At 37.0% G+C, this 12603-nt stretch overlaps 1 protein-coding gene across 4 annotated transcripts in view; it reads right to left on the bottom strand.

Moving 5' to 3' along the window:
• Positions 1 to 12603, bottom strand: part of GRM8 (glutamate metabotropic receptor 8) — a 678033-nt gene that overhangs the window by 252515 nt on the left and 412915 nt on the right. For all 4 annotated transcript variants that reach the window (XM_074367137.1, XM_074367135.1, XM_010947580.3 and 1 more), the window contains exon 7: positions 5034 to 5234. In XM_074367137.1, coding sequence (XP_074223238.1) covers positions 5034 to 5234 — 201 coding nt within the window. The remainder of the gene's footprint in view (positions 1 to 5033; positions 5235 to 12603) is intronic.

The following is a 12603-nucleotide window of genomic DNA, read 5'->3' as shown; positions in this document are numbered from 1 at the left end:
CTCTGAAATAAATTCCAAATGGATAATACTCTCTTATATGGAGAAATCATAATCAAAATCATAATTGATTTTACTGTAAATTGATAATCAATAAAATGTCCTTTCCCACTGAGTTCTAACTCACCTTTATCTCATCATAAGTTCATTCGTATGTACGTACATATACCTGGATAAACTGCTTTATCTATTTATCCATTTATCATTATTATATGCTTCTGGCTATTTATATCTGGTTCCATTTATCATATGTCTAGCCTGGTACTAACTCTATACTGGATTGCTTATTGTAGCTTAACATTATGCTTAAATATTAAATGGTTGGTAGGATTAATTTTTTTCTTCAAAATCATTTTAGCTATTTTTACTCATTTTTTCTCACAGCTAAAATGTAAAATATTATTTCAAAGTCTAGAAAATAATCCTTTGTCATTTTGGTTGGAATTATACAACGCCTGAATACAGACTTATTCAGAAAAGATTAACATTTTCCCTATATATAGTTTTTCTGTCTACAAACAAGCAATATCTCTCAGTAAAATTGTCTTCATATAAGTCTTTCCTTTTTTGGGGGTTCACTTTATTCCAAGACATTTTAAATATTTTTTGCAAAGAAAACAGTTTCATTTCCCATATATTAGTCAATGATTTCTTACTAGTATGTATGAAAGTTCTTAATGTTTTAATATTAATTTTCTGTTTCATCATCTTCCTGAAGTAAGTACATCTAATATGTTTTTCAATTTATTGTCTTGAGATCAAGTCATTTAAAAATAATCATAATAGTACTTCTCCGTTTCTAGGAGTAGTCTCTGTAATTTCTGTTTCATGCTTTAACACATTGGTTAAATCTTGTAGAATATTAATAATAGTGCTAATAGGACTAATCCATCTCTGTAAGAGGAATAACTATAAATATATAATTGATTATAGGCTGAGAGCTGTGCTTTATCATGTTAAACATTTATTCCATTTCCAGTTTGTTTATTTATGTTTTTGTACTTGTAACAGAAATGAGAATTGTATTTTAATCCAATGGCTTTACAGAATCTTATATTTATCATTGTCTTATTTGACCTATTAGTGTGTTTGTAGTACATTTCTTAATATTAAGTGATACTCCTTTCCCATAGCTTAAAGGTATTTTACACAAGGAAATCTGCTTCAAAATCAGACTACAGTATTCAGAGACTCTCACAATTGTATATTTGGAAAATTTGCAGTAAGTCCCTAAAATCAACAAGGTTTCTAAAGAAAAGAAAGTGCTGATAAATTCCATCTCTATGTCAGCCTCTGTGATCAGGAAAGTGTTTACATATGTTCCTTAGAATACTGAGCATTGAAACGGTTAGACCACTATCTCAGTGTGAGTTTAGACAAACTGCTTCATTCAGGGAATTCAGTCACAACATGAAGGTTTGCATTAAGTAATTCCAAAACTGATTCCTCTCTCAGATTCTCACAGATTCTATGTGATTCTTAACTGTGTCTTCGCTAGCCCAACCAAAGCTCACTCACCAAGAGAAGCAAAGGGATTCAGAGACCACAGCATCACCCCTCGCCGGTTTTCACCTCTCTTCTCACTTTAAACTGTCCCCCTAAGTCACTTATAGAGACTTCCTAAATGTCCCTTTCAGCCACAGGGAGCATCCAGGACAACTCATTTTGTACTGCTTGCTTCTTGTCACTGATGATTTGGAACAAGTCTGACGTCCAACCTAAGTTCCACTAATAAGATCCAAGTTTCTGAAGAAGTTAGAATTGGGACTTAAAAATATATATGTTAATCTCGGCATGTGTCCTAAATAAAGAGTAGCTAAATTCTAGAAATGTAGATGGCTTTCGGCTCCCTACCCTGAGGACTTAGAAAACCAATATAAGGAGAATCAAACAAAGCAGACAGACAGATGTTTGGATTTCTGGAAGTTTTAGTACTTATAGCCAGTTCTTTCCTTAGACCCCTCTACATTCTGCCACGGGGTTTCTTGACACACCCTCATAAATTCTTCCTTTTAGCTTAAGCAAGCTTCAGTTGGTTTCTGTTACCTACAAAGAACCCTAATTAGTATGCTGCTGTGCCTACCCTGCTCAACTACAGAGAAGTAAGGAGATATCTCTTGAATTCTATGCAACACGTTTTCTTTATGATGAATAAGGTTCTCATGGCAACAGGAAAATCTCTGATTCTATACATGATGTACAGGATTAATATTTTATTGCCTATAGACCAGAGCAGAGTAAGGAATTGACATTGCTGCTTAAGTACCCGAAAAATCTGAACTCCTCTTCTTTATTTTATGTGTTTCTTCTGATAAATCTTGGCACTTAAAAAATTTATGGAAATAGCATTTTGTTCAAATGGTAGCAATAAAAGCAATCCTAAAAGGCAGGTCTTTGTTTCCCTCTGGCTCCCCAAGTAAAGTTTTGTTAAATAACATTGCTTATTAGGCTGTCAAAGTCTTGTATGATACTTTTCTCTTAGAAATAATTTCTAAGAAAATTCATTCTCTCCTGAAAAATAGGTAGGCTTGCTTCTGTCATGTAATGAAACTTATCTGTTCCACTGAATGTCCCTTTGCATTTTGGCTATTTGGGAAGCTCGGAACTTAACGTAGTCCTTCATTCCGGTGACCAAATTTGTTTCTTCTTCCTTCAATAGTTTAGATGCCGCGCTTCTATTTGAATAGCCCTATGTGTCTTTTTATCAGAAACAGGCAAGGTATCAATAATGAATGAATGCTAATAGATAAGCCAATAATGAAATTTTAAAAATTGATAAACATACTGAAAGTCACTGCAAATCAAATGATATATTTCATGATCATTTGGTTACACTCAGGTCTTTTACCCTATTATTATTATTATTACCAGCTTTTGGAACACAGGCAAGTTTCAAGCCATTAGCAAAACACAGTTCCAAGGAGCTCAGAGAGTCTCTTTTAGGTTCATACACTAAAATTCATGTATGTTACATGATTCTCATCTGGAGTACACTCTTGTATCAGACACAGCTCTGTTATGTTTCAGCAGGTTCCTATTGCTTTCAAGATTAAGGATAAATCTTAAGGATGACTTGTGAGACCTCTCATGGCCCATCTGGTCCGGTCTACTGCTTTACCCTTATCTCTGACACTCATCTCCAGATCTCAGCTGTCCCTAACGCCCTAGCAGAGGGGCATGTTTCCCTCTTATAAACTCTTAGTCCAGCACAACTCTTCCTTTAGTGCTCACTGCAGATTATGTAATTATACCTTTGTGTGCTTATTTGATTACTAAGTTCCCCAAGAAACTCTATCTCTCATGTCTTGTTTTGACTGTTTTTACCTGTAGTGTATCTTTAGCATCTATCATGATGCTTAACACATTCTATGTACCCAATAAATATCTCTTGACTAAATTTATGAAGTTTTATGTCTGTTTCTGTGTCCATAGTGGATTGAAAGAAGCAAATTATGGAAGGGACCAGTTCCTAGAACTACTACAACAATAGCAGTCTGATGATGTAGAAGGGGAAAAAACTATAAAAGGTGGACAGAAGAGCTCAGAAATTATTGGAGTCTAGAGGCAAATTGTCTTAATAATCTTTAAACATCAAGACATTTTAATAGTCTTTAATAGCATCATTATTTTACAATATGGTATAATCATTAAAGTCATCAAGGAAGGGTTAGGTTTTTATCTATGGTTAAGATAGGAGAAATATAGTAATTCACCTTTAAAATAGTTGAATCCAATGTGTCTTTAAAAGATTTCCCTGTCTTCTAGAGAACAGCTTCAGTTATGGAAAAAATATATTCATTTGCATTCCTCATCACACCTCTTAGCAATCTGGATAAGTAAAGTGTTCCCCACCTCACATTAGGATAAATAGCCCCCTCTTTTGTAACACTCCTCTTTTGCTCCATTTAATAATTATAAGAAAATTATTTTCAAATTCCCCTTTCTATTTATATTCTTAACAAAAGGCTCAGTGTTATGTAATGTGTCACCAAATTCTGCTGAAAAAGAGGATGCTTTGTGTTGAATGTAAACCAAATTGTGTCTCATGTTGCCTGAACAAAGCAAAAGAAGAAGTTTCCACTTGAATTCTAAATTGAAGATGACCTTGTGCTTTTTTGAGAAAGGCTGGCAGCTGAGGTCACTGGAGTGTATTATGATGGACAGTGCAGTGCTGCGCGTGGCTCGGAGGCTTGTCCACTGTGTGGATTACAGCCAAACAGAAAGAATTAGACAGCTCAGAGCATTCTGTCATTTCAGTTGAAATAATGGTCAAAGTCATGGGCAACAACCATTACAACTTTCATGAAAGAATAGCATTCAATAGTTCCATCACTTGAGACAGGCAGTTTGGCTATTCTCTGCTGAACACTATGAATCCAGCATATTCTGTATCAATTTCTTGTGACACTTACAGAAGCAGCCTTTCTGCTTCTGCAGTAGCCAAATCCCATCTATGCTGACCTGTGTGTAGTTCTATCTTACACGACGCAGCTCGTTGCTTCAAATTGACCAAATCATTGAAAGAAATACAAGGAAAAAGAAGACGCAGAAGCTTAACACAGCACTCTTAGAATGTGAATATATAGCAGTTTCAATTCACCCCCCTTCCTCACATCATCTCACTGTTTAACATGTTTAAATCGGGTTCACAACAAAATGTCTGCAATTCCTTCTCTAATAATGGCATGAACAAAACATTTTCAAAGAAATCTAATCTGTTGTCAGTGGTGCCAAATGAGCCTCCTAAGTTATTTCTGAAATAGTGATATTTTGATTGATAGAGGCTTATTTTTAACTTCTGCTTCTTCCAGGAGCAGCTTAATGGTAGCACAAAAAAAAAATATGTTTGAGATTTAAAAGCAGGTGGAAAAACTCACACTTCTGATTAAAAGGGGAACCGCTTCTAATCCTGTGCTTTCTACTCTGCTTGAGTAGATTCTATATATAGGGAGAAAAAGAAGAAAAAACAATAAAAACACCCTGTCACTTCTGAAGTATGTAGATACCAAAAAAAAAAAAAAAAAGTTTTGACTTACCATTGAAATTCACAGCTCGAATATAACCGAGAAGTTCTTTCCCATCAATGGTACTCATTCGTGGGCAAAGGCCAATGTATCCAGGGCAGAGATCTTTGTGCATATTGTGCAGAGCATAAGCCATGGAATACACGGCATCAATCACAAACTGGACCTTTCCTTCTTGTTCATAAGATGAATCCCGTGCAATTCGCTCCAGCCCTGCAAAATAAAAAGCCAAAGCATCAGCTGGGGTTAGATTCCACTACGATGGCACGAGGGCTGTTTTCATCACTTGAGGCACACATAATGCAACAGAAATATTTGATTGTACTCCTGATTATCTTAGTCCTATCCTTACTAAGCCAGGTTTTTAAACTGGGTATTAAATTTTTTTATTTGGAAAGAACAGAAACTATTTCATTAGCAACCAAAATATATAAAATAAATAAGAGATGTAGAGTTTCATTATCTTTCTTTCCACTTTATTGAGTCCTATTATACTGTACGTTCTAGTAATTACCTAGCAGTTTGGTAGTGACTTGATCTTTTAAGTAAAATGTGCAGACTGTTGTTCTTTCATCCACTTCAGCTCCCAGAGCATCGTTTAATTAGTGGCCCATAGTGAGATCTCTCCACCCCACTCCCGCCCCAGGTCTGTTCTTGTTTTGAATGTGTTCAGTTTGGGAGCTTTTTTTGTAACTACTAAATCACAATATTTCCTTAAGTGAAACTGCTTATCTTTAGAAGAATCATTCAATTAATTTTCCTCTTGAACTCAACTTTTTATTTGTTTTTATTTTAAAATTTTTTCAGTTTATTGATATATAATTGACATATAACATTGTGTAAGTTTAAGAAATACAATGTGATAATTTAATGTACATATATATTGTGAAATGATTACCAAAATAAGGTTAGATAACACGTCCACCTCACATAGTTGCCTTTTTTCCTTGTGCTGAGAACTTTTAAGATCTAATCTCTTGAAAACTTTCAAGTATACAATACTGTATTGTTAACTATAGTCACCTTGCTGTACGTTAGATAAAAGATATAGAGCTCTTGAAAGGAATTCTATTCAGAATAACTCTACCTCTTTTTAGGTGTATTTGAGGATAAGAACTGGCATTGGAGATTACCTTTAGCTTGGTGTTTTATCATTTAATATGCAACAGAAGCATACAATGAAAAATGGAAGATAAACTTGATGTTAAAATCAGATGATGTAGAATTAGTTATAATACAACATCCTTGTTTTGAAGATAAGGAGACAGACTGTGGAGGCGAAATTCCCCTTAGGACACATAGAGCAGATACAGGAACCATTCCCAGGTCTCAGATTCAAAATCCAATATTCTCTCAATCCCCAAGGAAATGTGGTAGATGGCAAGAATGTTGGGCACTCAAGAAAAAAACTATAGAAAGGACACTGAGCGCTCATTAAAGGGACAAAAAGGGATCTCCCGTCACTTCCACATCCCCCTAAACCTTATACATCCAGTAATACTTGGAGAGATCAAAAGCAAGCACTTTAAATTTTCCCATAAATGTCAGTTAGTGAACTTTGATAATCAGTCTTTACGTTCAACAAATACTCCTTTCTTCACACTAAAGCATATTTCCTCTAAATTTAGACAGATGAAGTAAATTTTTTTTTTAATATTTGGGTTTTTACACTGATAAAACCAGTGACTTTCTTCTAGACAGATGTAGTGGTCAACTCATTCATTTTTATTCATACAATCATTGAACAAGTTTTCCTCTGGTCTCGATCACTTGTTACACTCAGGTCCTTTCAATGCTGTGGGTCATTGCTCTTCCCCCTGAAGTCTGTCATGATGCTGAATTCGGCTCCTCCCTTTCTACATGCCTTTTCAGACTTTCTGATGGCTCAACTTTCCATTCCCCAAGATTGAGTCCTCTTTTTTCCCTCCAATCTCAGAATCCATTCATTCTAAATGCATCCAACTCTTACTACTTCTATGGTCTAGAAATATAAAGTGAAATCCAAAATGTTGGTTACAGAATCCAAAACATTAGATCGACTCACAGTAATCAATTTAATTCACTGTGGAATCTAGCTTCCTGGAAAATTAGTATGCTAGAACTTTCCTGTCACCTAACTTCCAGCCCACATGTTCAATTGCCTACAACATTTCTATAAAGTTTGCCTCCGTATCAAACTCATCAGATCCAAAACCAGGCTATCATTGTAGGAAATTATATTATGATTTTCCTAAAACTTCCTACTGAGGAAGTTTTGCAGGTTTGGGAGCACAAGGAGAGAGGGCAGATCTAACAAAGAGCCTCTTCAAGGCGCCAAAAGGTACATTGTCTCCTTCAACCTGCCTTCACTGCATGATCTAAGCTAAGATTAGTGTTGCTGTGGAGGTTCTGTCCTCTCCCTGTCTCTGTGGGGCACCTCGTCTCCTAGGTCCTAGGATAATACCGCTTATGTCCAGAATATCGTCAAGTGACCTGGGAACATAGCCCTTTCAGCTTCTAAAATTCCTCTCCCACAGTTTTAACCATGAAATAAGCAATTTATGAATAAATATTGAAGAATGATCATAGCAACCACAAAGATTCAGTTATTTCTTTAAAGACCTGATCTGATGACAAGTCACTTGTTGTTCCGGGACCGAGTAGTTTCTCAGGACGTAGGATCAAAACCTGGACAGTCCTGGGCAGACCAGCATGGCTGCTTATGAAGAAAGAGGCACGTGACGAGGGAAATTTAGTAATATGGGACTGAAATAGGGTAGATCCCTAGGTCTGTAAAGAGACCTTGTGTTTCATTGATTTCCCATCATTAAACTTGATGATTGACAGTGAAGACAAGGCATCCCAGAGCAGGTGCCCCCATCTTGGTTATCTTCTTACGTGTAGATTCCTCAGCGCCACTCCAGACTTACTGAATCAGAATCTCCCAACTTGAGGGCATGAATAATTTGTAATTTCAGATCACAGGTGTCTAACTGTTGGGCTGCTATGATAAATTATCATGGACTGAGTGGCTTGTAAACAAGAGGAATTTTATTTCTCACAGCTCTGAGCCTGCAAGTCCTGGCTCAGGATGCCAGCCTGGCTGGGTTCTGATGAAGGCTCTCTTCTGGCATTTCAGGCGGCCGTTTACTTATGGCAGAGAGCAGAGAGGAAGCAAGCTCTCCCGTGACTCTTCGAAGGGCACTAATGCCATTCACGAGGGCTCTACCCTCATGACGGTATCTAATTCTAATCACCTCCCAAAGGTCCGCCTCCAAATACCATCACATTAGGGGATAGGGTTTCAACACAAGAATTTGGGGGAACACAGTCTGTCTATAGCACTCACATTCCAGGTTATGAAGTTTGCATTGCTGCTCGGTAAACCTCTCCGCTGCACGCACGCATGCACGCACGCAAGCGCTGGCATCTTTTATGTGAGCATTACTATTTATTTATCTGATTTTGTTTTCTTTTATGAATTTTAAAGAAAAAAAGATTTCTATGTCTACATTACTACAGGGTAAACTGTGGTGAGCAGGCACTGAATTGGCAGAAAATGCCAAAGGCAAAATTGATTCAAAGAAAGTAATGACAATGAGAACATTAAGGAATTTGGAAATTTTCCACAATCCACGTGATATATGGAAGAGCTAGCTGTGTATGAATATTTTATATTTTAAAATTTGCTCTGCACCCAGATGTTCTGGACTTAATACATTAGAATTTTATTTTAATGCTACTGCAACCTCCTATCAATCTATAAAGCTATTTCTGAGCATTCAATAATTGAGATAAAGTTATATACAACACTTTCCTAATATATTTTAATATAGATACCCCAACTGAATAGACATACTCTTCCTTGGATTTCCCCCCTCCAATATTTTTCAACTTCATATATAATGAGTTTATATTACTTCTCAAAGACCACAGCATCTCAGTAAAGGAAAACATCTAAATTTTCACTAGTCAAACTATTTATTTCCTTGACTAGTTATAAACTCCAATTAGCTTGAGTGAAGATTAAATACATCCAACTTTGCTTTTTTTTTTTCTTTTAAAGTAAACATTCAGAAGGTTGTCTAGGGGCTGTTGCCACATGACTCAATGAGACTTTTTCAGAAATCAATGTATGAACGTAGTGTTAAACAGAAAGACTGAACACGGTTACCATTTCTAAATTTAAAAAGAAATCACCTGATTTCTTTTCTGACTGTTTAGATAATGTGTTTTTCTATTCCCTAACACTTCAAGCTCACAACCCTTCAGATTTTACAGGAGCCAGAGTTTGCCCCCTACTTCCTGTATTTGCTTCTGTCTTTCATCTAAAAGTGGAATTGGGGAAGCTGACAGTGACTCCTCAACTTAATTGGCTGTTAAATTTCATTATGCTATAGTTTCTAAAGTTAGCATTAATGTGTTGTTATAAAGTGCTAAATATTGTCAAAGGCTGTATGCCAGCTATCCATTTAAAACACTGATGGTAAAGTTGTGATGTGTTTTAGTGTACAGCTTAAAATTAACAACATATAGCGAAGTGTTTGTGTGATGGGAGATGAAGTCAGCCTTATAAAATGTATAGCAAGATTGTTTTATGTTTTCATTAATGAAATCTAAAACTCTGACAGTATCTCACATCCTTGGAACACAAGGTAAATTCTTATTGGTCCAGGAATACCACATGGGCCTCCGTTAAGGTTTTTTGCACATCAAAGTGCATCCTTTTGAGTTTTGTTCCCTCTTAGGAAAAAGGCAGATCTGCTCAAGTTTGCAAAGTGCTATATACCTTATAATGTGAGTTCCTGAGATGAGCCTGACATGAATTTTAAATTTGTTGACTGACACATAGTTGTTGAGCTTTGCTTTCTAAGAATTTCTCAGGAGACAGTTTAGTTTTACAAACTGAGATGTTAGGGTCTATTTTCCTTTTCCTGGAATTATTATACAGCTCTTAATGTTAATGTAGTAGTGATCTAGCAAACAGTTGGTCAATTCAGTGGAAATAAAAATGTAAGTCATATTAGTCCTTTCATTCCCAAAAAAGCAAACATCCGATTGGTTGAATTTTTTTTTACTACAGTCTTAGCATGTATTAGAAATAATTCCACACTAAATTTGTAGGTTAAGAAGCATTTCTTTATTTAGCTCCTCTCTGACTTTTTCTTAAGTATGCAGCAACTATTTAAAATAATTAAATCATTTTCTTGTAGTTGCTGTGGGGAGGAAGAAGAATTGGCGAGCTGATATGAATAAACACATTTATGCATATAGAACCAAATTTAAGATTTATTCTGAATTCCGCAAGAACCCCTTTTGCTCCACTACTTGGTACACCAGAGATGAGACTGTCACACTCTGTGTCATGCTTTCCCAAGACTGCACACCTATGTAGTAACTGCAAAGTAGGCAACTCTTAACCCAGGGAGAGTCATGCCAAGAACTGCATTGCACCCTAAAAAGTAATCGCTTTCAAGTGAGCAAACACACGTCAACTTATGGTGAATTTAAACTGTTTGGGTTTCGAGGACACTATAGGAGAAGGATGGGAAAGAAACATTAACACTTTCAACTACACAGAAATATCGACTAAGATACACAAAGAAAATACATGCACCTCCCGAGCCACAGAGGGATGAAGACATGCACCTGCAGTAAGGCAGAAAGACAAACTGACTAAGAGGCAGCTGGCAGAGGAGAAAGAGGACTGCCTAGTCAGGCAGAGCTGGTTGCAAGTCCCAGCTGCTCAACTCAAAAGGCCTGGGACACTTTCTTGAGCCTCAGTAACTAAGCCTGGGCCTTCAACTGGGAAAGTTGCCCACAGGGACCTCCATGATGGAGTCCCCATCACTCCAGCCTCATCTGCTGGTAGCACCCCTACTTCTCTCTGCTCCACCATCAGGTCCTCGAATATAACCTGAGATCCTCAAACCACAAGACTTCACTTAGATGTTCACTCTGTAACTTTCTTCACACCTTCACAGATGTCTCCTTCTCAGCCTCCAAGCTTCAGGTAAGATGCCAACTCAAGTTAGGCTGCAGTAGTGATATTGAATAATGGGTTTTTTTTTTTCAATTTAGCAGCTCAGATCAGATCAAAGAGCATCTTAAATGCTAGGTTTAAATACTGAATATTGTTCAATTGGAAACGGAGAACCAAGACTGGAATTTAAAATTATTTCTGGGAGTGATGTGTAAAGCAAATTGAAACAAACATAAGTTGAAGGTAGAGATCCAAGTTGGGAGGCAGGGCAGAAATAGGCTGAAACAGAAAAGAAGAAAAAGAATGAGAGAAAATATATTTCAGATGTCAAACTGATGGTATTTGGACATGTGATTAAATATGAAAGTAAGAGTTGGAGGCAGCCAACATCTAAAGGGTTTTGAGGCTAGGTAGTAGAATATTGGCCCCATTGACAGAATTTGGAAGATCAAATGAACAATAAGTTTCCAATTATGACAGCTAAAAGGACTGATTTTTAAGATTCTGTAGTGTTGATTACATCCTTTAATATATTCTGGACTTTATATAAAGATGTTGAATTTCTTACAGAATAAAGGTCCAGATGTTTAGAGTAATCATACAATAGTGATGCGGTTGATCATTTACTTGTAACACTGCAATGATTTATGCTGCCTTGGAGTGAAGCACCTTATGCTGTGCTGCCTAAAGAACAATGGCTTAAGAAGTCAAAGACTTGTGTTCTAGTTATAACAGTGACCAAATGACTTTGTGTCCTTGGTCAAGTCATGATCCCTCTGGTATTTATTGACTTCTCAGTAGAAACTGGAGGAGTAAACAAGATGATCAATCTGGGTCTCTCAGTTCTAAAATTCTGGATTCTAGGGCATGTTCCCTTATTCCTGTTTCCTTCTTACACTTTCTAAGATGACTTGAAGATTGTATTAGGGTATGACTGAAAAATACCACTCAAGTCAAGTCTCCAAAACAGTCTGGAGCACCCAGTAACTGGGCAACCATGGAGACCTGGAATTCTGCACTAACAAAAAATAAAATACTGAATTTCAGCCTGGATGTTTCTTCCTGCATGCTCAGACTGATTAACTGAGTATTGGGCTGCACGCCCAGGCCTACAAGCCCTGTAGTTGCCCAGTCCTGAGACTGAAGAAAGAGTCCAGAAATAGCAACAGAGACATTGATGGTTTATTGGACAGTGGATCTTAAGCAAAATGTCCTAGAGTTACTCTCCACCATTTACAGCAGTCAGGACATGGCCGCAATGTTTCCTACTTGGGGGAGAAGGAAGCTACCATTTACAGGGGGAATTGACATCAGGTTGGTTCATCATTTACCAGGGAAACCAGCAGATGGGGTTGGGGGCAAGCACGCAGGCAGTTACTAATTAAGCCCCATAATTATGAGGATTGGATAGTCATGGAGTGAAGAAGGAACTGGTAGAGCAGGGGATGTACAGAGAGCAAGAGAACAGCCACCTTGAATGGCCTGACCAGCCACCGAGTCCCTACATTGTCATTATTCTTAGACTTGAGCTATGTATGGAATCTGGTTCCTCACAAAGCAGAAAAGTTTCCAGTCGTCTTTTGATTTAGATCTGTCAACTGAAAAAACATCCACAACCTT

The sequence above is a fragment of the Camelus bactrianus genome, chromosome 7, assembly GCF_048773025.1.
Source record: "Camelus bactrianus isolate YW-2024 breed Bactrian camel chromosome 7, ASM4877302v1, whole genome shotgun sequence".
NCBI lineage: Eukaryota > Metazoa > Chordata > Mammalia > Artiodactyla > Camelidae > Camelus > Camelus bactrianus.
Note: the sequence above shows the minus strand (reverse complement) of the source record. Positions and strands in the feature narration are given on the sequence as shown.